The following is a 24474-nucleotide window of genomic DNA, read 5'->3' as shown; positions in this document are numbered from 1 at the left end:
TTGAAGTTCGTTTCCAAACCAAATGGGCCATCATCGGCTGTGTTCTGATAGAACGCTCTGACAGACAGAATCCCCACACGTCCAGCGCATCTCTCCGTGCCAATCGTAAACTTTCAAACAGCTGATATCCAACCTGTCCAATCAGTGTTATAAATACCACAATCATAGCATTGTCCCGAGATCAATGACAATCAAAAAAAAAATCCCCCTTCCTGCCCCAACTAATCATTCGTCCTCTAACCTCTTCCCAAGTCTCTACGTTGCGCCCATCCGCACGCAAAACGCTCAATTACATCTTCTCACGCCCTGTCGATCCCAGGGCTTTTTGGGGACGACCCGTTCCACCCCGCCCGGCGCCCGATGCCGATGCCGATCCCAGCGGCGCAATCTTTCTAAGCTTTGTCGGGCCTTTTGACCTGTCAGATAGATCTGGGGATTGAGGGTTATCAGGGGGATGATCTGGACCGATGTCCACGGATGGGAGAGGGGTTGTCGGCTTTGTTGTTGTGGATGTTGGGATTTGGGTTGGGGGTTGGATCGGGTTGGCCCGTTTGGTATTTATTTGGACGGAAGGAAAGTGCGTGGTCAGCCTCGGTACCCCGCATTGGGCCGGTCTGGGTCTAGCCCTTCCACTCCTGGAAGAATTATCTGTCGGGAACCTGTCTTTAACTTCGAGAGAGAAAGAGTCTGCAAGTCGACGTCCATGCGCGTTATGCCCGGGTGCCGGTGAGAAACTGGTTTTTGTGTGTCTCGCCGGCAAGGCCGGCGGTCAGCCTCGGACCTCCGGGATCCATCCATCCTACTGTACGTGGTAAACGGCGTGCAGAGTCTCACAGACGGCGCATCCAGACCAAATAGCCAGCTCGGAACCCGCCACCAGGCCAGACAAGACAATCACCGGCACGCACGGCGCGCGCGCGCCGACCGGCATGTCGCTGCGACACTGCAGAGCGACAATGTCTGGCTGGTCAAGGGCCTGTCGCCCTGTATGGTTCTCACGCCGTTTTGTTCGAATGCGGACTGCGACAGTCCCTGAGGGTGATACGAACTGGCATGTTAGACTTGATCGGCGGACGTGGGCTGTTGACGAGTGGTTGGTGGTTGGAAACTGGTTTTGGCAGTTGATGACTTGTCGGTGGCTGGAAGTGACGATTCGGGAGGTGCCGACCTGTCAAACGACGTCAGTAGTACATACGGACGGCCCAGACAAACGGCGTACCCTTCGTATCAATCATCCCTGTGCTTTCCCTCAGGGAAGTGTCTTGCTTGCTCAGGCCGCCTTTCAAGGACGAGCACGCAATTCGTGCATCCCTGCCGTGCCCAAGGGCCGAGAAATGGCTTGGCCTTGTGCTGGCCCGAGGCGAACAGCTCCCAGGACGTTGGGTTTTCTCCTTGAACCAGCCTTCCCAATTAAAGTTGGAGAATGATACCGGCACGACATGCTTTCTTTGGTGACACAGGCGGTTTTGGTGAATGGGTTGATGAACACCAACGTGTATGCGGTTAGAAAGTTGGATGGTCAGCGGCTTGCACCGCGCAGGTCTCGCCCCGTCAAGGTGGGAGTCGACGTCGGGGAGAGTAATAACTATAGCAAGGCGCTTCTGCACTGATACAGTCATTTCCCGGCCTCGTGTCGGAGGTCGGTAAGAGCTCTATCCACGGAGTTACGCCTTCAGGACAGCGGAACAACGCAGGTTGGCTGTAATGTACGGAGCCGAGTACCAGCAGTGGGGTTTTCACTTCTTGTGCGGCAAGAAGACTCGAAAAGGTCAGTCATGCACCAGACGTGAGGATATGATCCGAGGCAGTGGATCAGTCATTGACACGTTGTAGTCTGCGGCAAACCGTAGCAGGCAACGTGTTAGGCACAATATAAATAGAATTTATCCGAGTTATTCCATCGTAGTTCCGGACTGAACGCGACTCCCTCGAGGCTTTCATTTCTTCCCGCTTTGGATGTCTTCCGTTTCTTACTTCGTTACAGGCGCAAGCCGCGGACTCGGACTGGAATTCGTAACACAGCTTGTATGCAATGTGCTCTAGGCTTACGCGACCTTCTGAGCTTCGCTGCAGCTCGCTCGGCCAAATACGAAGGTGGTTGCAACGGCGCGCGATCCGACCGCTTTGCCGGAATTGGCTGCCTTGCAGCGATGCACCCCGTCAGATCGGCTTCTAGTTTTGCAATACGACGTGACAGATTTTAGATTTTCCGAGAGAGTGGTAGAGGAATCATCAAAGTTCCTCGAGAATAAGCTCGACGTTTTGATTGCTAATGCCGGTACGGTGTTCCAGCGTGGCGTGGGCTTCCAGGAGAGGTAAGCAACTGCGCGTTGTCGCAAAGAACGAACGTGCCATCCGATCGCAATTCACTTACAGAAACTGGGATAAAGCAATAGAAACGTTGACAGTGAATGCGGTGGCTTCCTTTGTGTTGCTGCAAGCGCTGCTGCCGCTTATGAAGAATGCTCAACGAAGGACGGTGCTCTTCATCTCTTCACGGCAAGCGTCTTTCGAGCTCACTCAACACAGCCCGAAATCTGTGGTCCCCCTTGATTCCTGGTACCCCGACTATAATGTCTCGAAAGCAGCGCTCAATATGGCGATTCTCAAGTTCGGGCAGGAGTTGAAGGACGACGGGTTCATCCTCGTCCCTATGTCACCTGGTAAGTGTCACTCAACAAAGGATTTTGACCTGACAACTCGAGCCAGGCTGGGTACGCACTCGCGGGGGAGGTGACGACGCACCGCTGACGTTGCATGAGTCGATCAGAGGGATGCTTGAATATCTAGATCGTGTGACGTTGAACGACACAACTAAATTTGTTGATTACCAAGGCAATGCCATGCCATGGTAGCTAGCATTCGAGTGATGAGAGTAGAGTACCTCAGACCACACTTTTCTTTAAGCCCTGGAGGCGGGCTTACTAATTTATAGGACCATTTTGCGGGTTTACAAACCAAAAGAGATGCTTGGACGTCAACCATGGTGGTTCGTTTGTGACTGTTTATCCCCGAATCGGATGCAAATATGAACAACAGGGATCGCCGTTATACGTACGAAACCTCATACTCTGTTGCGACTCTCAACAACATCCTGAGCTTTCTTCCCCCTTCACAATGCCGCCGAAAGGCAAGAGGAAGGGAGCGCCGAAGCCACGACCACTTAGTCCAGTTTTGGCTCGTAAGCGAAAGCACCCCGATAATGAAGAGCCAACACCTCCGTCCCGCTGGAGTTGGGTCAAACTCGATGGGAAAGTGGCGGAACAGATCACCCCTAAACACATGATCTGGGCCTGTGGGTTTTCAGAAGAGAGCGGACTGCCAGTATGCCCAAATATTTGGTCGAAAGACGTGAAGGAGGGAGATGAGAAAGGCAAGGGCAGAGCCGTGGACACGGGCGCTTATGATGCCTCCGTATCTGGAAAGAGTCAAAAGGCGGAGGTCATCGATCTAACGCTGCCAACACTTTGCAGCAAAAAGAAATGCCGGGATAATCCCAATTGCTTAAACTATTTGGGTCAGGATGCTTGGGAAGACGAGGGTGCGTCTTGTTTCGTTTGTCAAGGGATCGATGCTGATGAGTCGATGCATGCAGACGAGGCACGCGCAGCTTTCCTCCAAGTCGCCAGGCTTGGGTATGACCCAAGGGAGTTGAACAGAGATCCAGAAATTCCAGTGGGGCTACGGGTGCGTTGACCTTGTTGATTATTCTGTTCATCATGACTGACTGGACCACAGAATCTTGGCGCAACCTGTTATGCCAATGCCTTCATCCAGGTACGAAAGAAGCATCACGATCAGAGACATGTTCTGACGCGTGCTAGGTGTGGTTTCAAGATTTGGCTTTCCGGGCTGGGGTGTACGCGTGTAAGCCGACTGCTCCTGAGGGAAAGCAATTGGAGGTAAGTTACATACTCATTTCTAGCCTGGTAATGCATATAGCTGACCTGAGGCAGGATGCTCCTTTGTTCCAACTTCAAGCTACCTTTGCTGCACTGCAACAATGTCGGCAAAATATCTATAATCCAATCAAGCTAGTGGAGAGTTTGGGGTTGCGCACCTCCGAACAGCAGGATGCCACTGAGTTCGTTGCTTCACCTGTCTCCGTTTACCTGTATATTGATAATTGGTGCAGATTCAGCAAGTTATTTATGAATCTTCTTGGGGAGCAATTCAAGTTGCAAGAAGCCCCATCTGTCAAGACCCTGCTGCGTGATCAGTTCGAAGGGCACCTCACTTATTGCACGACATGCAAGGGTTGTGGTCACACATCCGAGCGAGACAGCGAATTCCTCGAGCTTGAGCTAAACCTCGGATCAAAATCTCATCTGGAGGAGCGAATACTTGAAGTCTTGCAAAAAGAAGAGTTGACGGATGACAACAAGTACATGTGCTCCCGCTGCAACTCGCTAAAGAACGCTACTCGTTGGGTGAAATTACGAGACTGTCCTCCAGTGCTTCACTTTCCTCTAATGCGCTTCGTCTACGATATCAAAACGTACGAACGGAAGAAGTCGAAGCAGGTCATTCAATTCCCGCTCTCTTTAAATATGAAACCCTTCCTCAACGGTGGAGCATACATGGACGATCAAATTTATGATCTTCGAGGTGTCCTTCTGCATCGAGGACTTAGTGCATATCATGGTCATTATATCGCGCAAGCATATGATGTCAGCAAGGGGCAGTGGTTTCAATTCAACGATGAGGAGGTTTCACCTCTGGATGGTTTGATGGGTGGAAATTCGGCAACTGCTGCAGCGGCAAGCAGCAAATCATCGCAAACATCTAAGGAGAACAAGAGTACAAACATAACCAGCATCGTCGAAAGTGAAGGAGGCATCCGGCCGAAGTTTGATGAGGAGGATGAACGGTAGGTAGCGACGGAATGGTCGGCTTTCTTGGTGACTGAATACTTCTCAGACCCGTACCAATACAGGACAGAGGCAAGGAGAAGGTAGAGCATGTCGTTGAGCTATTAGATGATGAAGTCGAGCCAGAGCCTTCCGAGCATCCGATCGACTCATCAACCCCGAACAGCATTCCGCGATATCTCCGATCGAAAGACGCATATATGCTCATATATGCTCGCCGAGACGTGATCACACCAGCAGATGTTCCTGAATGCCCTCTCCCTGGGACCTCCGGCGCATCCGCTAAGCCGGACTGCAACACACCTGCTATTCCACCGGTCCCACTCGCAGCGCAGCGCGAGGTAGATCGTCTTAATGAGGAGCACGACCGCAAGTGCGACGAGTATGTGAAGAGGTATGTCCTTGTCATAAATTCGAAGCATGTTTTGACGGGTGGTAGGGAACAAGTTGTACTAGAAACATTCTCTCAAGTTCGTGCCGTCAAGCAGGAGATTTACAGCAGCTGGAATATACAGACTCATGATGATGTGAGCTTTTTGGGAAGCTATTATCCGCCTTATCTGATGTAAATTGAATAGGACTCCGTTGTAGTCAATGCGGAACAGCTAACCAAGTGGCTTGGGCAAGGTCTCGATGTGCCAAAGCAGCCTATAAAAGAGACAGAGAATGACATTGAGGTTCTGGAATCATTGGCGGTAAATGCAGAGAGCGGGGTGGAAGCAACCACTCCTGGATCCTCTGAAACGCCAAGATCGTCAATCCCGCCCCCATGTGGCCGAGAGCTGGAGAATATCATTCCGACCGCGCCGAACATTCTTCCCGAAAACGAGCCAGAGCCCATCGTATCAGACGCTGACTCTTCCAAAACTCTAGTCTCATCACCCCCTGTAGCCAATCCCGCAGTTCTACAGACGAACTGGTTACAAGGTACATTAACCAGTGACTCTCTTTGCGAACATGGCTTGATTGTGCCTCCTGCAACATCGCTGAAGCGAATCAACCAAGCTGCTTATATGCGCTTGCTGTCTCTTGGCGTGATCTTCGAGCCTGCTCTGGCGCATACCGCCGTATGCCCTGATTGCACCGAACATGTCGTGTCGGGTATGCATTATTCGTCAATAAAGATCACACCGTTGACCGAACCTTGATAGAGCGCATTTATGGGATCCGCCACCCGGAGCTTGTCAAGGTGTTCCAAGATCAGAATATTATTCACAGCCCTGAGGATGTTGCCTATTGGGTATCAAAACAGTGGCTCAAGGGTACGTTTAACATCTTTCTTCATGGGTATCTCTACATCCCAATCTAGATTGGCTAAGTTCACGCCCCAAAATGCATGCGTACGGTCAATTGGATCCCCCGCCTAATGCAGAACCATGGAAGAACGACCTTGTTTGCGAGCATGAAGGATTGAAGATCTCAGAAAAGGACAGAAAACTCGTCTCTGCTCAGGTCTGGAATTGAATCTGAATATTCTCGTGACTTGTGCTCATGCTTCTTAGGCTTATCGGCTGTTGCGGACCATCTATCCTGGATGGGAGACCTTTTCGAACACAGTTGAAGTCTGCGTGGTCTGCCAAGAAGCGGAAGACTTGACATCCGACGCTCGTGCAGATGCACGGAAAGCTGCGGATCGAGAACGAAGCAGGTTGAGGTCCATGCTCTCCATAAATCCACTGGCCAGTCGGCCGGTGTCGCTTATCGAAGGCTTCGTGTATGCGGTCGTCCCATCCGCATTTATTCGAGCTTGGCGGTCGTGGCTTATACATCCATTGACCAACTCTCGGCCCACGTCATTGGACACGTCGATATTCTTCTGTCCCCACGAGAAGATCTATTTCGACTCGAATGAAGCCGTTGATATGGAAGACGTGGACTTGGTGGTGATCAAAGAGAGTGAATGGAATATCCTAGCACAACTGTATCCGGCAGGCCAGATGATTCGATTAGAACCAACAACTCATATCGATGAAAACGAAACAGTGCGGAATGTCGTGATCTGCAATCAAGAGGTTTGTCAGCAGTGTCGACGAGAGAGGTAAATTATAAGCAATCTCCTGCACTGATAACTGAAAGTCAATTGCAGGAAGAGTTCATTTGAAGAAGCCCCTGTTACAATGTACTTTATGGACATAACGGACCCGCTTCCCATCGGTAATACGCCAAATTCTGAGCAGCCGAACGCGCCCTCCGCATCAAACGCAGATGATCTCGATATCGTTTCGGTCTCCGCCCAAACAGGAAAATCTTCCCCTGTCAAGTCCGAGTCCACTCTGGATGCTTACGTGTACGGCACTAGTGGCAACTACGACGGTGGTCTTCGTAAGTCTAAGCGCCTTCGGGCAACCAAGCAACGAGGTATGAATAGAACTATAATCATCAGGAAAGGAGATACCGTGAAAGACATCAAGGTGGAGGTAGGTCCTGCAGATAAACTGTCCGCCCTCTTACTAATGCGTCGTTCAGCTCTTTGATCAGTTCAATATCCCTACTATATATCAACGTTTATTTCATGCCGGTCGAGAGATCACAGACTGGAGTGACAAGACCGTGGCCGATATCGGCATTCTTGCTCAAGATACGATTTCCGTACTCGAAGTAAAGCCTGTGGACGAAGATGACGACGAGGGAGGACGGCCTAAGAAGAAGCGTAGAGAGGAGGGACCTGCTTTTGGCGGCACTCTTCTCAGCCGCGGCGGCATTCCTCCCCCTGCATCTGCAACGGCCCCTGCAGTTGATACCAACGCATCTCATAAACCTGATTCTATGGATTCCTCGCATGCCTGTGCGGTCGCAGAAGCTCTCTGCGCCGCTCCAAGGCCGCCGGATTCCAACGCTCCGACAGATCTGGCCGACTTCGAAGACAGCCTGCACTGCCCGACGTGCACCTTCATCAACCCAGCTGGGGTCTCCGCTTGTACGATGTGTGACACTCCATTTGCTGTTGCATAGGCCTTATTTTCGTGGGTTGTGTTGCTGCCCCCTACCTGCTATTGTACAATACTACAACGCCATCCGGCACTTTGTATCATAACCAAGCTCCATTACACGTGTAGAGGTATAATGACTCAATCGTACGTGCATTACAGGGGGCCACAACATGCGATGACTAGAAAGAATAGAGCGAGAGACAGGAGAACACTCAGTAACGACGCTTTGGAGAACGGGAACGTTCCCTGTCTCTGCGACCGCTGTCTCTGTCCCGGCTATTTGAGTCGTTAACACCAAGCCCATGACACGAAAGGGAGAGACATACTCATGGCGAGAAGATGAATACCTATCATCCCTGTTACTCCTCTCCCTATCGTCTCTGTACCGATCACGATCCCTATCCCCGCTGCGGTAGTCACGGTCACGGTCACCCCTCTCCCGATCACGGCTGTTCGAGTAGTCCCCATTTCTCTCGCTCCGATAGTCTCTGTCGGTCTTCTCGCCAGATCTTGGGACGTTCGGTGCTGGGGGCGCAGGGCCAGGCGGAGGTGGAGCAGCGCTATTCTGAGGTGGGGCGGCATAACCACCATTGGCGGGCGGTGGGGCTTCCCCATTCGCACGGTTCCTCCGTTCCTCCGCCACAGTCTTGAGCATCTGACGCAGTTCATGATAGCCGAGATGCATCTTCCCGCCGAAATGGTCAGCCAGGCGGCGGTCAGAGTCGAGCACGGAGAGGTATGCACCGCAGACTTCGCAGACACGGAGCTTTTGATGACCTGAGGCGCCAGATGTCTCGGTCAGTTGTTGGAGTTCTCGCTGAATAATGCGTTAGTTCACCGCTTCACAGAAATCTAATGAGGACATCCTTACCTCCTTTTCGGTCTTTTCAGCTTTCAAAGCTTCCACCGCTGCCATCTCTTGCATAGACTTCTCGACCTCGCCAGACTCACCGAGCTGCTCGATCTTGTCCGTTCCTCCCTGGATAGCAAGCTCGATCTCTCCAATCTCCCTCATCAAGTTGGTCGTCTTCGCGTTTTCCTCCGGCGTCTTCTCCAGCCTTCTGTGTGCCGCACGGATACGCCTATCGCACTCATCCACGAAAGCGAAAATGTTGCTCTCGTACTCGCGCTGGAACCGCTCAAAAATAGGGTTGTTCGGTTCCTTCTCTCGTGCAGCCAAGAATTCAGTCTTGAGTTTCTCGGGATGCGATTTAGGGCATGCCCCAAGGTCCATCTTGGTGTTGGTGAAGAGCGTGTGTGGGCAAGTGCCACACAGGAAGTTACGGCACACTTTGTCGTCGTCCCAAGTGATGTTCTGCGGTACGAGACCCATTGCTTCCGGACCCATCATCTGCTCGAGCAGCTTACGCTGCATCTCCGCGAGTCTGCCCATTTTGAAAAGAGTGCAAAGATGGTGGTCGAGGACAGAAAGGCGATTGACAGTGTTGAAGGCTTGAAGCGCTCAATGGTCAGGCGAGTTCTCCTTGCTTCTTCACCGCCACTGGATTTGCCTCCGCATGCACTTAAAAACAACAATGACTCCTCCACGTCCATTTCTAGATCTGCCAGATATTGAAAGCTCAAAAGCCGCATCGGTGCTTGCTATATTTATCTTCTTATGCTAGACTTTTAAGGATGTTATAATTGCCCTTTCGGCTTTGGAAAAACTATTCGAACTATGCGAGCGAACCCGCGCTCACTGATGGCGCATCGAAAATTGATTGGGCCCGATTTTACACGGACGACGATACCTATGAATTATGGACGCAAATCCATGAAGGATTGGCCAAGGAAGATCGGACCTCGTACAACGCGTTCAAAACCGAAGTATTGAAGTATTACCCCGGTGCTGCCACCAACAAATACCGATGGATATGGACGATCTTGTCCAGAAGTGAAGACGTCGTATCTCGACGAAAGGAGAATTCACCGATTTTTACAGAGACTTCTACTCGATCACCACCTGGCTCATAGATCACAATCGAATTTCACTGAAATCTGAAGGAGAGCGCGAGCATGAGGGCCAGTCAGGAGGCGAACATGATGCGAGCCTTGACATCGTATGTTTGACAATTGGTCGAAGGAAATGCACGCTCAAAATCTCAGCTTCAGGATATCGAGTACAGCCGTTGGCCGCGGTGTGTTGGAGCTCTACAATGGGCAGGTAGAGCAAGCTGGAACAACTCGCGAGCGGAACTCGTGTTCGCTCGTCGCCCACTTATATCACCTGCGCTACCCTTCCGACCGTGGGAGCCCTTGAAACAACTTGAAGCGAAAGGCACACACCAGGCGCCAGGCACGTTATCTTTTCCAGTGCCCATCGGCCAGACCGCAGAACCGCGATCTTTTCATCGGTCGGATGTGCACCAGGTGTGCCGAAAACGCGTCGTTTTTGTTTGGATGTCGAAGAAAGGGGGGGATTATATGAAATGCGCGTGATTGCGGAAGCGACGGAGAGAGAATTTGACTTCCATGGCGACGGGGTTGGATACGCGTGAAAGTATCCAGGAGGATGTCTTTCTTCTAGGGTACTGGCATTGGAGTGATCTGTGGACAGTTGTTAATGCCAGAGGACTTTGAGATGATAAACATGACAGCGTTCGATTATTGTAATCCGCTGTTGACGAATCCGAAAGAGGGCGGCGATGTGGTGAGAAGTTGAACGACGCGTGAGCGGAAGCGAATATATGGAATTTATTGATGACTTGACAACGCTATGACGACTGCCGTTCAATTGCATTCCAACAACACAAAATGGACTATCTTTGGGCGCACACACGCTTGAACATAGGAGGGATCATCAAGTGAAGCATGTGTCTGTCTATTCAGTCTGTTCTCAATGGGAACGGCCTCTTAAGGCTCACACGGTCGCAACGAGTACTAGCCTTTCCGCTCCCCCCCAAACTCTCCCACCACTCTCTAGACAGGCAGCGGCCTCTGCTCGCTTCGTCCTCTTCATCCTCTCTCACTATCACTAGTACTCTCGTCGTTCTCGACGCCCCAAACACGCCTACCTAGGCATCTGCACTCCTTCCATCTCACTGTCTTTGACTGCACATTCATTCCAAATCAACTCCACGCACACTTGCTTCTGCTCCTGCTTCGAATCTGCTTCTAGCATCCACAAACGCATCGACTGCATCCAGCATCCACCGAGTAAACAAACGTCGATTTCAAGATGTTCGCTCTCTTATCCGTGTTGTCTATCCCGCTCCTTGCGCGCGTTGCACGCGCCGAATCGCATACCCTTTCTTTCCAGAACAAGTGCGCCACGCCCTTCCCTCTCTGACACCTGCTAACATGCATTCAGCTGCGGTTTTGGTACACCAACGCTGATCCTGAATGGGCAGGTCGCCTCCACCGGCGACCCATTCACTTCTCAGGGCTCGATGAGCGGTATCGCCTATCTCCAGACGGGAAACTGCAACTTCAACGGCGAGAACTGCTCCCTTCTCGAGTTCACGCTTACCTCCAATGGCGGCCAAGGCGGTATTTCCTCCGTCGACGTCTCTCTCATCCCACCCCACGCGTTCTCCGTCCCCACTGGTTTCTTCTACGACGGTGTGCAGGAGTGCCAGAACGATGGCAACGAGTGCGACAGTGCTGATTGCGGCCCGAACCACGCGTTCTCCAAACCTACCGACTTCTCTTCCCAGGTTCAGTGTTCCACCAACCAAGACGTCAACCTTGTTGTCACCTTCTGCCCTAATGGTGCCGGTGTTTCCTCTTCGAGCAGCTCAACCACGTACAACCCCACCTCCACGGATGCGGCACCCACATCCACTGACGCAGCCCCTACGACCACGCCGACGAGCACCGATTCCGCTAGCACCGACTCCAACGCGTCCACCGATTCTGCCAGCACCGACTCCAGCTCGTCCACCGACTCTAGCTCTTCTACTCCTACCGCTGCTGCCGATATCGCTGCCGACCCTACCGGCCCCGTCACTAGCGCTAGCACGGACGTCACCGTTACTGGCATCGATGCGGGCACCTTCACCCCTGCTCCCACCGATTCTGTGAACAGCACGGCAACCGACTCTGCCTCAACTGCTAGCGCAACCGACAGCAGCTCGTCTTCATCCTCATCATCCACTTCAAGCTCTTCTAGCTTGACTGATTCTGCTGATGTCGCCATTGCCACCGCTACCGCGACGTCCACGAATTCTACGTCGAGCTCTACATCCAGCTCTGCCAGTGCAACTCGCACTGATCCCCCAGCAGTAACGGACGACAGTGGCGATGATGATGACTGCGACGACGACGATGGGAGCAGCTCTGTATCCGCGTCCTCCAACTTCGTCAACACGAGCACGGCCAGCGCCACTTCGAGCATGGCCAGTGCCACTTCGAGCGCTGATGCTGCTGGTGCAACGCCAGAGTGCCCAGGTGACGACGAGGGCAATGATGGTGATGACGACGACGATGATAATGATGGTGAGGACGATGGTGACGATGATGAGGGTGCGGGTGACGACGACTCGGATGACTCTGGCTCTGCCTCCCCAACTACTGACTCGAGTGCCCCTGTTGTGACTGCCACCGCTGCTGCTGCCGCCGCTAATGCCCCTGGTTCCGGCTCGCGCACGACGCTCTTCCTCACCCCGCCTACCCAGACCCCTGATGCTCCGTTAAGCTCCGACCCTAGCTCTGGCAATGGCGACAACGGCTCTGGCGACAACGGCGCTGGGAACGTTGCTGGGTCTCCGGGTTGCGACGCTTCCACCGTCACTTCTACCGTTATGGCCACAGTTACTTCTACTGTTATCAACACCGTGACGAGCACCGTTACGTCCACATTCACCCAACCTGCTGTCACTGTCGTTGTTACAGCCCCCGTGGTTGGTGACAACGTTACTCCCACCTCGAGCGCCTCCATGGCCGCTCCCACCCAGCCCGCAGGGAACGTCGCCGCTGACCCTTCGTCCCCTTCCAGTTCCATTTCCTTGAGCACTGGTTCCGTTGCGCCTACCAGCTCAGGCTCCAGCACTGATGGCGCTGTGCCCACCAGCTCAGCCTCCTCCAGCACTGAAGATGTTGCGCCCACAAGCTCAGTCTCCTCCGGCACTGATCCCTCCACATCTTCCGGCTTTGTCACCGTGGTCGTCTCGACGAGCACGAGCAGCGCTGCCTCCTCCACGGATACCAGCACTGGCTCCGTTCCCAATGGTCAGGCGCTCGCCGCTGCGGCAACCTCGTCCGCGTCCACCGACTCTGCGGTTGCCACGCCAACCTCGTCCTCGGCCTCCTCCACCGCCTCTGCGACTGCATCGCCAACCTCGTCCCCGTCCTCGTCCACCGACTCTGAGGTTGTCTCGCCAACCGATGTGCCGACGCCTACCAGCACGGACCCCGCACCCACTGCCACCGCCGACCCATCCTCGACGGATGACTCGGGCGACGAGTGCGAGGCTGAGCCCTCTGCGCCTCCCTCTAAGCGTGCGCCTAAACCCGTCCTCCCTACACAACGACGTCCTGCCGGCTACACTCGCCGCGGTTGGCACCCATCTGACGGTGGGCAGGGAGCGGTCAAGGCCCGGCACGAGTTCTTCAAGAACTGAGCCCATCCTTCGAAGTTTCGATTGGCATCTGAAGAGCGCATCGATTGCGTGTCTTCTGCATAACCCGCATTCTTGCACCTCTCATCTTTCGTTTCTCTTGGTTTACTCGGAAAGCTCCCCAGAGGAGTATCTGCCCTATGCGCATGCGCACGGGCATTCGTGTCCAGCATATATATGGCTAGGAACCAGCCGGCCGTGCCGCCTGTCTTTGTCTGTTGCATCTCTATCGCATCACTGCACTGCATTGCATACCTTCGTAGCATTCTTATCCGCACACGCTAGCTCAAGATCTGTTATGACATTGATTGTCACGAGATGTGGGTGGGTGTAGTTGGGGAGAATGAAGATTGAATCTTGTTATTTTGGGTCATAGTACTATGTAAACAAACGCATTTCGACATGAGTGTCACCGCAGTTTGAATGCTCCTTGCGTTCATCTTGTGCTGGACGCAGCTCATTGCTACCATACGACTCGTCCTTCCCGCCTGAAGTGTACCATCATTGTGAGGATACAGAGGAACGGCAGTCTGCACAGACATTCCATACATTCTTCACGATGTTAAGTGTTCAATCCACCCCACAAGTTGTCTAAATCTACCACTTGAACCACAGACCCCATATTCCATCACGTACAACTACAGCACCAAACACTCCCATCACAGCAACCCCGTCTCCGGCTTGGGCAACTCCATCGTCCACATATCAAATCCCCTCTCTCCTCCCCCTTCCCCCGAATCCCCATCATACCTCTCCTTCCCCCTCGGCCTCCCTCCCCACCTCCCATACTTCTCAACATTAACCTCGTTACTCGCTTCCCAACAGACACGTTTGCCCTGCTCGAATGCGCCCCTGGCTTGGGCGAAGAGAAGCGTACGTCCGATGCCTTTCGAGTGGTAGGAGGGAAGGACGGCTAGCATGAGCATGTGGTAGGCGTCGTGTTTTGCGGAAGGACCGAGGTAGGTGTTCGCTTGTTTCGCTCCTCCGGGGATGAACTGCAAGTACGAGCATGAGCATACAGAGGTACAGAACTTGAAACAGAAGGCAGGGACGCACATAATCATACCACCACCGTTGCATGCTCTCGCTCAAACTCCCAATGACCTTATCCATCCCCGCCTCCTTCCTCCCCTCCTCCGTACCTAGGAATTCCGTCCCAGGGGGAAACCAGAGAGCCACGCCGACGATCTTTGGTTCCTCTGAGGCTAGGTCCTCGGCGACCCAGAGCTGGCCGTCGACTACTGCGCCGACAACATGTGCGCGCATGAACCGGTAGAAGAGGTTTTCGTCTGCCTCCTGACCTCCTAGTGTGGTTCGGAGGAAGGAATCTGGGCAATGACCTCAGTCAACGTTGAGAAGCACAGGGGCTTGAGGACGCACCACCTCGAAAGGCGTCCATCGACAACCGGATTGACTCCTCCGTTTGTTCAGCTACATCACAGTCAGCACCAGACGTGCAGCACACTGCAGTGCGTACGAGTAGGGTTGGATAGATGTCTAACCGGATATGTGGGGCGTGACATCCTTTCCTAGTGTAGCAAGTAATTCCAATCCCACAAACTGGACAGCGAGAGAACTGCGGATAGACGTCCCTTTGGCACACGATGACTCTCTGATCAACTGTATAGCTTAGAGCTGCGCTCCGGCGTTCTTCGGTCATTCCACGCGGTACCATAGTAGGTATCAAGAAGAAGATATTGCGGAACAACTGAATGTCTCTCTTTCATACTTGCCTTGGTTCGTTCTCTTGCGGTTGGTCTCGGAAATTGAATGAGAAGAATGTTGATAAATATGCGTGTATATATCGTCTGCTACTTTCCTTCTGTAAAATAAAGTATACTCCCCTCCTCACTCACAGACATGCCCTCGTTATTCCCTTCTCATTCTGCTCATCTCTCTCGTTCGTCCTACTCCAATGTCCATTCCCAACTTGTCCAAGCTGGAATTCCAATCCCCAAATGCGGAATGCCGGCTCTCCTTCTTCCGTCGGCCGCCCACGCGCGTCAAATGCGTAAAAACGTTCTTCTCCCACCTGCTGACCTCCGACACGCAGGTACTTGCTAACGTTCCCCTCGCTCGTCGTCTCCCCTACCACTCTTTTACCCTCTCGCACTGCGCGGGAGAGGACAGGCCAAACGAGAAGGGAGGCGATACCCGCGTTGTGCGAGTTGGGGAGGACAGCGAGCTTGCATAGTTCGTAGGATTCGAGGTGCGAAGGGCCGTACGGGAGGGCGCGTGTCCAGAAGGCGTCTATTCGCGGAAGGTACTGTTACGCTATCAGCACGAAAACAATGGTCCATCATGGTGTGAGGACGAACGTAGTCTGTCAACCAACGCGATTGGACGCCCAGCATGCGTGCAAACTCCTCCCATCTTGCAGCTTTCCTCTGCTTCTCAGTCGCTAAGAACTCCGTCCCAGGCAAGAACCACAGCACGGCACCGACGACCTCTTTCTTCTCCGGCTCTTCGGGGAAGAACGACTCGGCAATCCAGACCTCTCCTTCACCCCTCACCAACGCAGCTCGTAGGAAGAGCTCGTGCGCTGCTGCCATCCGTTCTGGGCTCACATTTCCTCCCAAGATGGCAGCAAAGAAGGCACTCTTGGAGAAGGAGATACGGAGGACTTCGAGTGCTGCTTGCACTTCAGAAGGCGTAGGGGAGAGAAGTCGGCGGATGGAGATCTCCGGCTCGGGTACTGATGCGGGAGTCGAGGAGGACGAGGCGGCCTCGACAGAAGGAACCGACGACATTGTGAACTGAATATCTCGACGATCTGTGCGTGTGAGATGCTCCTGCTCCTCGAGGATTCGCAGAGCAATCCAAGAGGTATTTGTATCTTTTCCCCTTCCACCCTGGCTTACCATCATCTGCCATCGTAAGGGAAGTTCTTCCGCTCCTCAAATTCCCTCGATGGCTTTCCACTAGAACCCGACAACCGTTGCCACCTGCTTACACTTCCCTTCCTCCTGCGCTGTGCTGATGCAGTCGCTTGGCACATGCGTGCTTTCTCTGGTGCCTGAGGTACGCCCTCGCCTCCATCATGCTTCCCAACACTGAGGCTGCGCCCCTCTTGCCACCAAGCCTATCCACCAATGTTCGAACTTCCCAGTTATAGTCATCCGGTTGACCGGACCCTGGCGATAACAATATGAAACGAGGAGTGACACATTGATGCCGTAACGACAAACGACAATGAATTCCAAACATTCCTGTTTCTCACGCGACATACATTACGCTTATGGCAACTCGCGTTGGTCTCGTCCAATCCCGGATCTGGATTGATGAACACAGCCCAAAACGGGTCTTTTGGCTTTGTAAACTCGAACGTAAAACCCCATATGCCGGCTTCACTTCAACTTCCGTCAAGTCACTGTCAGTCTGTTCAGCACAAAATGTTCCGCGTTTCACTTCGAGGTGAAAATGACGTGCGAATCCCATGTATAGGGCATGCATGCCTGACTATGCACAGTACCGGTCATGCAGATCCAAGCTGGAACACCCGACAATGATCAACAATATTGGTCAAATCAATCAGCAAATAAGGTACATGGAAAACTCAGCGTGATGGGAAAAAATCGCATCTTGAGGATACGCTAGAGAAGATCATGATCAGAAGACGAAACTTCGCTCTTTAGCTCGGGTCTGCGCAAAGGGTTGTCACCGTTCCCGTGGTGTTCGATCTCTCTAAATGCCCACAATGTAGCTCGTATCCAGAGCTTCCCTTTTCACGACAATAGATCGCTTCGCGGGATTTCTTTACCCTTCATGGGTCGTCAAAACTAGCGCAGTAAGCTCAGAAAGGCAGGGCTTCTGTTTGTGCGGAAGGCCTCCACCTCGGGTTCAATGGTCGTTGGGATATGCAACGGCTTTCGATCCGAGATTCTCGCAAAATGCTCTTTATCGGAGGACGGCGGTGTATATCGACGGCTGTTAAGCCAAAGAAAGACCACTTATGGTGTATTGAGAGCTATAAAAAGGAATGGATAGAGAATAACTGACATTCCAGCGGGCCGCAGCTTTTCCACTGCCGAGCCTCAGCACTTTACTAAAGTTGCTCGACAAGCATTAAGACAGCCGAGAGTTTTGGATCCATATGTGCATTGTACCTTGTCACTATCAAATGCCATTGATCAATGTCTGGGTAAAAAAGGAATCACATCAGCTTTGTAATGGTTCGGGTGCTGTTCCAGATGCCTTCTGTGCTCGTGATTGAGCAAACAGGAGAACGAGATGAACCGGCGCCGCACAGCATCGACGCCAGATGAGCGATGTCCCCGTTCTCGCCCGCGTATGATAGATAACCTATGAAGTTACAAGGGACATTCTTCAAGGAAGAACTGCCATCGTTGGTGCTCCGAGAAAGTATGCGACAATCAGCACATCTGATGTAATATCACCGCCGAAATCTAAAGCTTCTGTCTTTCTATATGACTCAGCTGGTAACGGCAAGGGTTATAGAACGATCCACGAGCGTCTGAAGTGTTCGAAGGTGATATGATGACAGTGATAATGACGCATTGTTCGGCCAGGGAAACTGATATGTGAGGGTCGGACTCATCGCAATTTGTGGATAAATTCGTGATGATACGCCAGGACTCGAATCTGTTCCTGAACTGTATGTGGAAGGTCTGATTCTGATCCATACAGTTGCGAAGGACTGTCGTGTTGGCGACTCTCGCACTTGGGAATAGGATCTGATCCTCGGATGATTTAGCCAGCAAAGAAGAGACAACATAAAAGGACATCCAGGAAGTTTGACCAATCTATTCTTGAATTATACAAACGGCCTGTGCAACCCAAACCAGAGGCATCCAGATCAGGCAAGCGAGAGGAAGCGCATATGCGCCTAATACCTGCCAGTCCCAAACAGCTATTCGAATCGCGTCTCGTCCGTTCTGGAATAGCAGCAGCATAGCGGGATTTAGCAGTGCGAGTAGGAGAAAGGGCAGGAGCCCAGACGAGGGATTTATGAGGGAGAGTGGGATTGCGAGGAGGGCGAAGAAGAGCGATAGAGGGAAGTTGAGCATGCTTAGCGGTGCGATGAGCAAGGCGAGGGAGAACAGAAGACATGTCTTGACCATCGGAGCCAGTGGAGCGGTTGCTTTTGAGTCGGGTCGGAGAAGGACGATGAAAGGGGGAAGCAGCGAGAAGGTGAGGATCACTGGCAGAAGGGGGAGAGGGGAGGTAGCGGCAAGCATTGGGGCGAATAATCTGCTGCTCGCGTGGAGGTATGCTACTGCACCGACGGAGGCGACTGCAGAGAGAGCACCAACGCCTTCCATCAAGCGCCGTGGCCGCTTCAGCCATTTCGTATCGTTGGCTTTTTGAGAGTACCACCGTTCCCATCCGAGATCGACATACCCACGGAGACCACCAATCATACACCCTACACCGATGAGTACCGAGCACGGTAGGTAGGAGCCGATCTTCAGGAATGTTGACGGTGAGGATAGAAGATAGAAGAAGAATGATGCGTGAAGTCGCTCAAGCAAGTTGTTCATTGTTCGCAGGAGAGATTCCGTCAGTCTGGATTTCCATGAATAAAGTCCTCTACTATGGAGTCGATCATACGCACTTTCCCAATGAGTGGAAACCGTGAGGACCCGTCGCAGGCCTGGCAAATAGGGTAATCGCGTCGACTCTGAATCTATAGCAGGTGATCAGATCGGATCGACTGACAATTCGGCACACATACTGATGAAACACGCCATGCACTCCACTCGCCCGTCCAGTGGCCATCCATCCTGCTTGTTCTGCCACGTTTCCTGCCCTATACTCCCACTCCTTGAGCGCTCGTCTGTTGACGATCTCCCTCCACACCCAATTGCCCGCGGCGCCCGACCACTGCAGCCAATCGGGCATAGGTATGTCCGGACGCAGCTCATCCAGGGTGTTGTGTAGTATCACGGGTACACCACCAGTCCAGCGTGCGATGACTTGTGCGCATACAAAGAGGTCTTGGTTGGGCAGGCGGCCATTCAGACCCTCGAAGAACAGCCCGAGATGCGAAAACGAATGCCCGGGATAGTCGATAGAGAGTGCCGTCCAGACTACTTCACTGTCGAAGGTGAGGGGTTGGACGGACAGCGTTTTTGGCTCATGACCATAGTACGTCGAGAGGAAGGCTTCCATGCCATCCTGGTAACCATCGGAAATGACGAACACGAGATCTTTTGCCCAGTGGGTGTAACCTGCTGACCATCAGTATTCATCCTAGTTGTTCAGGAGCGTTTGTAGTGCATACGTGTGAGGAAACCCGCTAAAGCTAGCACAGTTGCCACGCCTCGCAAGTTGGGATCCCCAGTAAGGCTCGTCCAAGACGCAGCAATGATCATCGCCTCCGCTCCAGAGGTACGTGGTGATGAATGAAAAGCATATGTGTTCACGCCATGCACTTCCTATTGCATCGTCAGAGGAGTTTCCTTGTAAATGAGCAACGTCGACGAACGCCAAAAGACGTGCTAAATGTATATGCCTGCGTGTCGGTTGATATTCCCAGTTCCAGGAACTTGGTCTTCAACCATGCCGCCCTCCTGTTGGTAAATTATTAGTATTTGGTTTGCACTCCGATGTTGGGAACGCACTCCTGATGGCTAGCATTTGCTTCTCTCATGCCCTCAAGCACCACCAAAAACCGATCCGCAGCATGCACCTCCGCCCAATCCCAATATGTGCTGACCTGCCCAGGCTGCAGCGCGTTCTCATCCACATATGTTCCCTTCCCAAGCTCAGTCAAAGGAATAGCGAAGATCCATAGTATGCCAATCAGGTAGCATGCCAGTCTACACGAAAGTCAGAATGCCTCCCTAGCACTCTTGAGCGGACTCACTGCAGGTATGGTGAGACGCGCCCTATGGATGTATAGATACGTTTTCGCCGCTGCAGTCGTGCAACATGTTTGTCGTTCCCTGCAGATGGCTTGAAGAACGACTTTAAGCGAGATATAGATGACATGGGCGCCAATTGGCGACGTGTCGTGGGAAAGAGTCTGTGGGGACGCTTTCCACGACGCGTCACACATCTACTTGCTTGGACCGGTTCATTCACTTGACATTCAAGAAGGATCACTAAAAACTGTATTCTGTTTGTTATTACAGTGCTGATGTCCAAATTGGAGCGACTCGTACTAGAAAAGGTTCTTTGATATACTGGAAATGCAGCCTTTGCCGATATGGTCTGAAGCAGCCGCCGGCCGACTCCCCATGTGGTATGCTGACTGATAGAAACAGCGCTTGATCCCTTCTCGTCCCCATCCATCGTTGCCCATGTTCAAGATATAGATCTCCTCGTGTCTTTCGATGTCGAAGAAAAGTATTGATTGTTATCATCGCCATTAACTGCTGGAGTCAATATCTCCCTTGCTCCGGTTAACCGTCTCATGGTGCAACTGTTGCTCTCAGGCTGTTATCAAATGGAATGCCCGACTGGAACTTGCTGGGCGACGCTAAGCCGTGGTGCTGTACTTGCGCAGTTGATAACGATGGCCCTATGATAATGCGTGCAAACAGCTCATATTGATGTTGTTTTATCTGTCCTATCTCTATCACCTTGCTGCACTAGGGTTGAATGCCATCCACCACCTATCCCGTCAGGCATTTGTCCAACCCAACTCGTACGTATCCATCGTACACAGCGGCTCTCATGCTGATCATTATGCAGCGGAACAAGTGGAGGACTCCATTAGAGTAATGCAGTTAATATAGCCAAGTATGGGAAGTCGGGAGCGAAGTCCCTGGGGAAAGATAAGTATGAGGGGACTGGAGAAGCAGAAGGGAAGGAATTCGAGATCCGGACCATGGATTTGCGAAAGCCAGAGGGAGACGTTACGTTCTGATAACGAAGGCGTGCTACTGACCGGTGTTGGCAGGCAATAGAAACACAGTCTCTGCGTAACGTCCTGCCTCGAATCAGTGGTGGTATCCAGCACAGCATGGTACATGAATGTCAATTTGTTATCTGATCACAACTTGGTGAGTGCCTTCTTTCCTCTGGTCCAATATGGGTTTTTGGTGAATTCCTCTGGGATGACCTCGAATGGAAATAGCTTTGCTCTCCCGATCCTCCCGTCTGGCCATTTCCTCTCAAAATCTTGCATTCCCAGTTTCCTTCCCCCCATATGGATGTACTTGCTCAAGTTCTCCTCGCTTGTAGCTTCCCCCAGAACACGCTTGCCTTCTGATAGGGCGCGCGCGATCACGGACGACGTGAGGGCGGCTAGCAGACCGCGGTTGTGAAGTCCAGGGAGGACGGAAATGATCTGGCAGTGATAGGCATCTTCCATTCTGTCGCTTTTGTTCGGAAGGATTGGATCCCACATCTTCTCAAGTAGAGACATGAACTGCGTTTGATGAGAGAGAGATCTATGCAAAGAGGGCGCAAATTCGCACATAATGGAGGAACCAATCTGCCTGCTCTCGTCCCAACAGCCCAAGGAAAACTTCCCATCCTTCTCCCTCTCCCTTCTCCCCGATACGATTCCCGGGCAGATACCACACCGCCTGTGCCACGATCTCCCTCTCCGTTCGTGCCTCTTTGTGCACACCTTGAACCACCACATCCCTTTCAGCTACCCACACCTCCCCGTCTCCCTCTACCAATGCAGGGGTAATAAACCCCATATGCATGGCATCGACTCGCTCTGGGGAGAGGTCATTCGCCAGGACGAGGGAAACGATGGGGTCTGCTTGGAAGGCGAGGCGCATGTCCCGGAGGACCGCAGCGATTTCCGCATCTGAATGTTGGGTTCAGGAACAGAAAGGATAACAGTAAAGCGGGACGAACCAGAGGGGTTGATGAGTCGTCGGATATGGAGCGGGGATCCTTGGGAGGTGCCATTTCTAGCTTGAGGTCCTCGAAACCACGGAGAAATTACGATGCTCGTTGCCGACACTTTGTAGCCCAGACGATGCCAGTACGATTCCGCAGCATATCAGTAGCTCCTATTGACAAAGTGGGGATTGTGGTTGTCCATTGCGGTGAAGAGCATGGGAAGGATCGCGTGAATAATGAATGACAGAAAGCTAGTTGATGTTCACTTGCAGAGTTAATCACCCATCTCTCGTTATGCCCGCCTGGGTGATACTCGGTACTCCCAGATAATCAGCTTCTGACGAAGATTCTGGAACCGTGATTAGCAGGAAGTTGATTGGGCGCGACGCTGGGTGGACGCTAACTTGATCTTCTCAGATGATGCCACTTGCGATTGATGCAGTGACCGATCCTTTTTGGGACCGCAGCAGATGCTGATATGAGAAAGGGTAACTTTGCCGAGGTATCTACTGAGCCAAGCTCTCCACTTCATTTCTACCAGCCTGTCTCCGCCAGTTCAGATGTTATACAAATCCCCCAATCCCATCATCACCCCTCCACCCCCGTTTCCCAGGTGGCACCTTCGCCCTAAGCGCGCTTTCACTAGTTCAGTCTATCTCCGCCCCCGAACTCAAGAAAAAGGACTCACGAGCTCCTCATGCCTTCCCTGTTCAGGTATCGCAAGCCCCAGATACTCAGCCGTGAATACCCGGAAGATGAGGTTCCATCTCTTAAGTGTCGGGAGGTCGAGGGCAGAAGCGTCGTCCTACGCTCGTCAGCGCCTCACGAGGAGGAAAGCATACATTGCGCAAACGCACCGAAAGCGTATGCCATACCCTCGGGAACGGGCTCGCGATGACATGCAATATTGGCACACCCCTCTTCAGGAATGGGATATGGTCGTCCTCTATATGCCAGGGTATGGCATTGCTCCGAGGAACGAAAAAGCTGTCCCAGTCTCCCCATTTCCCCTTGTTCTTGTCCCCCCCCACGAGCTCGGGGGTGTCTAAAAGCCCATGCTCGGCGAGCCGTGTCTGGGAGGAGACGAGCGCGTCGAATAGCCAGGCTGTGTCGGGAAAGTAAGAGGAGATGAGCGGGCTGGCCGCACCGAGCAGGTCAAGCAAAACGAGGTGCTCGATCGTACTTAGTACGTTCTCAGCAGGGACAAACGCGGACGGAGTCTGGACGTAAGTTTCGCTCCATTTTTCCGCTAGGTGCCGCGAGCCGTACGTTGAGTCGGTCGCGGTCCATTCTTTGTACGCTTCTTCCCCGTCGAAGAACACTACTTGGAGGGTAGTGCCTGAATGGGGTTTATTGGATGGCGTGGGGAAGTAGGGGTTGAGAACGGAGACGAGGTCCAGTAGGATCGCGCACGGAGCAGCAGAGTCCGTCGCTCCAACGAACTGCAACACATCAGGTTCTGCTCAAGCACAAGGCAGGACTCGTGACGTACCTGGTTTTGCGGGAACGAGGGGAAAAACTTGGAGTCAAAGTGCGCAGTTAGAAGGAGCCTGCCTGCAGCGTACTTGTCCTTCGTCGCGATGATGTTCGTGAACTGTTTCTCTCCGTACGGCGTGTTGTCCCTAAATGTATCCTCTTCGACGTCCCACTGCAGCGTCCGGAAATGCTGAACGATGTAATTCCGTACCAAGGTGTTATTCGCCGTGTCCGCTGCACTAAGTAAGCAGCAGAAACGAAGAAACACTGAGGAGGAGAGAGCGCACGCGGTCGTGGGATCAACACCTTTGCCAGATGACCATTCGCGTTCTTTGGGTCGAGCTGGGTGATAGCGTCGGGCTTTGCGAGTGTGCGAAGCTGGCCATCGGTGAGGTGCTTGAGCGCACGCTGAGACTGGGACTTGACAAGGAGAGGTAGGAAGAGGAGGAGGAGATGTACCAGCGTTGGGGGGTGACGCATAGTGCGCGCAGAGTTGGCTCAAGGTGCTGATACTTTTCCCTGATGTTCAGTCTCATCTTAAACACGGGGGACTTTTAAGCCTCGGAGCCGCAGTTCCGAGTTCTTTGTCATCATAATAGATTGATGGAATGGCACGGTCTGTACTGGGATACCTGCTCAATTAGAGGTACAAAGATCGACGCCTTTCACAGAGGGATATATGCCTACAGCATTCACACAGCAGAATGTGTGGCAGGTCAACAGAGGGGCTCTAGACGCCGTTCATAACTTGGCGAACTTTACCCCTCTGCTCCAATATGGATTGCCCCTAATCGCCTCTGGTACGATCTCGAAGGGGAATAAATTCGTGCTTTCGACCCTCCCGTCTTCCCAGGTCCTTTCGACCACTTC

At 52.6% G+C, this 24474-nt stretch overlaps 9 protein-coding genes across 9 annotated transcripts; 4 read left to right on the top strand and 5 right to left on the bottom strand.

Moving 5' to 3' along the window:
* Positions 1-1956: 1956 nt before the first annotated feature.
* Positions 1957-2855, top strand: DACRYDRAFT_103678 (NADP-binding protein; the record flags this gene model as incomplete). The annotated part of the gene is made up of 4 exons (XM_040767799.1): positions 1957-2025; positions 2074-2315; positions 2377-2663; positions 2710-2855. 4 exons carry the CDS (start codon positions 1957-1959, stop codon positions 2853-2855), a joined length of 744 nt encoding a protein of 247 aa, XP_040632078.1.
* A 262-nt stretch (positions 2856-3117) lies between these two features.
* DACRYDRAFT_103677 (uncharacterized protein) lies at positions 3118-7823 on the top strand (the record flags this gene model as incomplete). The annotated part of the gene is made up of 14 exons (XM_040767798.1): positions 3118-3541; positions 3596-3687; positions 3739-3777; positions 3825-3902; positions 3957-4084; positions 4136-4870; positions 4921-5265; positions 5311-5398; positions 5450-5972; positions 6023-6133; positions 6181-6323; positions 6374-6909; positions 6958-7288; positions 7338-7823. The coding sequence occupies 14 exons, from the start codon at positions 3118-3120 to the stop codon at positions 7821-7823; spliced, it is 4059 nt and encodes a 1352-aa protein (XP_040632077.1).
* A 417-nt stretch (positions 7824-8240) lies between these two features.
* On the bottom strand, positions 8241-9194 carry DACRYDRAFT_37626 (small nuclear ribonucleoprotein; the record flags this gene model as incomplete). Its single annotated transcript, XM_040774433.1, has 2 exons — positions 8241-8618; positions 8673-9194. Coding segments are annotated over 2 exons (900 nt in total), but the record flags the coding sequence as incomplete, so codon positions are not given.
* Positions 9195-10979: 1785 nt separating this feature from the next.
* Positions 10980-11505, top strand: DACRYDRAFT_29537 (uncharacterized protein; the record flags this gene model as incomplete). Its single annotated transcript, XM_040774315.1, has 2 exons — positions 10980-11065; positions 11112-11505. Coding segments are annotated over 2 exons (480 nt in total), but the record flags the coding sequence as incomplete, so codon positions are not given.
* A 2513-nt stretch (positions 11506-14018) lies between these two features.
* On the bottom strand, positions 14019-14908 carry DACRYDRAFT_113367 (uncharacterized protein; the record flags this gene model as incomplete). The annotated part of the gene is made up of 4 exons (XM_040769618.1): positions 14837-14908; positions 14740-14790; positions 14416-14687; positions 14019-14354 (listed from the first exon to the last, which is right to left on the bottom strand). Exons 1-4 carry the CDS (start codon positions 14880-14882, stop codon positions 14019-14021), a joined length of 705 nt encoding a protein of 234 aa, XP_040632074.1. The 5' UTR covers positions 14883-14908.
* Positions 14909-15200: 292 nt separating this feature from the next.
* DACRYDRAFT_113366 (uncharacterized protein) lies at positions 15201-16318 on the bottom strand. The gene is made up of 2 exons (XM_040769617.1): positions 15678-16318; positions 15201-15625 (listed from the first exon to the last, which is right to left on the bottom strand). Exons 1-2 carry the CDS (start codon positions 16224-16226, stop codon positions 15212-15214), a joined length of 963 nt encoding a protein of 320 aa, XP_040632073.1. The 5' UTR covers positions 16227-16318; the 3' UTR covers positions 15201-15211.
* A 709-nt stretch (positions 16319-17027) lies between these two features.
* DACRYDRAFT_19759 (uncharacterized protein) lies at positions 17028-17618 on the top strand. Its single transcript, XM_040771646.1, has 4 exons — positions 17028-17138; positions 17193-17308; positions 17359-17496; positions 17554-17618. Exons 1-3 carry the CDS (start codon positions 17125-17127, stop codon positions 17406-17408), a joined length of 180 nt encoding a protein of 59 aa, XP_040632072.1. The 5' UTR covers positions 17028-17124; the 3' UTR covers positions 17409-17496; positions 17554-17618.
* Positions 17619-18122: 504 nt separating this feature from the next.
* Positions 18123-20313, bottom strand: DACRYDRAFT_103672 (uncharacterized protein; the record flags this gene model as incomplete). The annotated part of the gene is made up of 7 exons (XM_040767797.1): positions 18123-18885; positions 18935-19006; positions 19055-19550; positions 19604-19757; positions 19808-19892; positions 19944-20141; positions 20189-20313. The coding sequence occupies 7 exons, from the start codon at positions 20311-20313 to the stop codon at positions 18123-18125; spliced, it is 1893 nt and encodes a 630-aa protein (XP_040632071.1).
* A 2324-nt stretch (positions 20314-22637) lies between these two features.
* On the bottom strand, positions 22638-24084 carry DACRYDRAFT_74322 (uncharacterized protein; the record flags this gene model as incomplete). Its single annotated transcript, XM_040776060.1, has 5 exons — positions 22638-22764; positions 22817-22933; positions 22986-23570; positions 23621-23838; positions 23892-24084. The coding sequence occupies 5 exons, from the start codon at positions 24082-24084 to the stop codon at positions 22756-22758; spliced, it is 1122 nt and encodes a 373-aa protein (XP_040632070.1). The 3' UTR covers positions 22638-22755.
* Between the last annotated feature and the right edge of the window lie 390 nt (positions 24085-24474).

This window comes from Dacryopinax primogenitus, assembly GCF_000292625.1.
Source record: "Dacryopinax primogenitus strain DJM-731 SS1 chromosome Unknown DACRYscaffold_2, whole genome shotgun sequence".
Lineage (NCBI taxonomy): Eukaryota > Fungi > Basidiomycota > Dacrymycetes > Dacrymycetales > Dacrymycetaceae > Dacryopinax > Dacryopinax primogenitus.
Note: the sequence above shows the minus strand (reverse complement) of the source record. Positions and strands in the feature narration are given on the sequence as shown.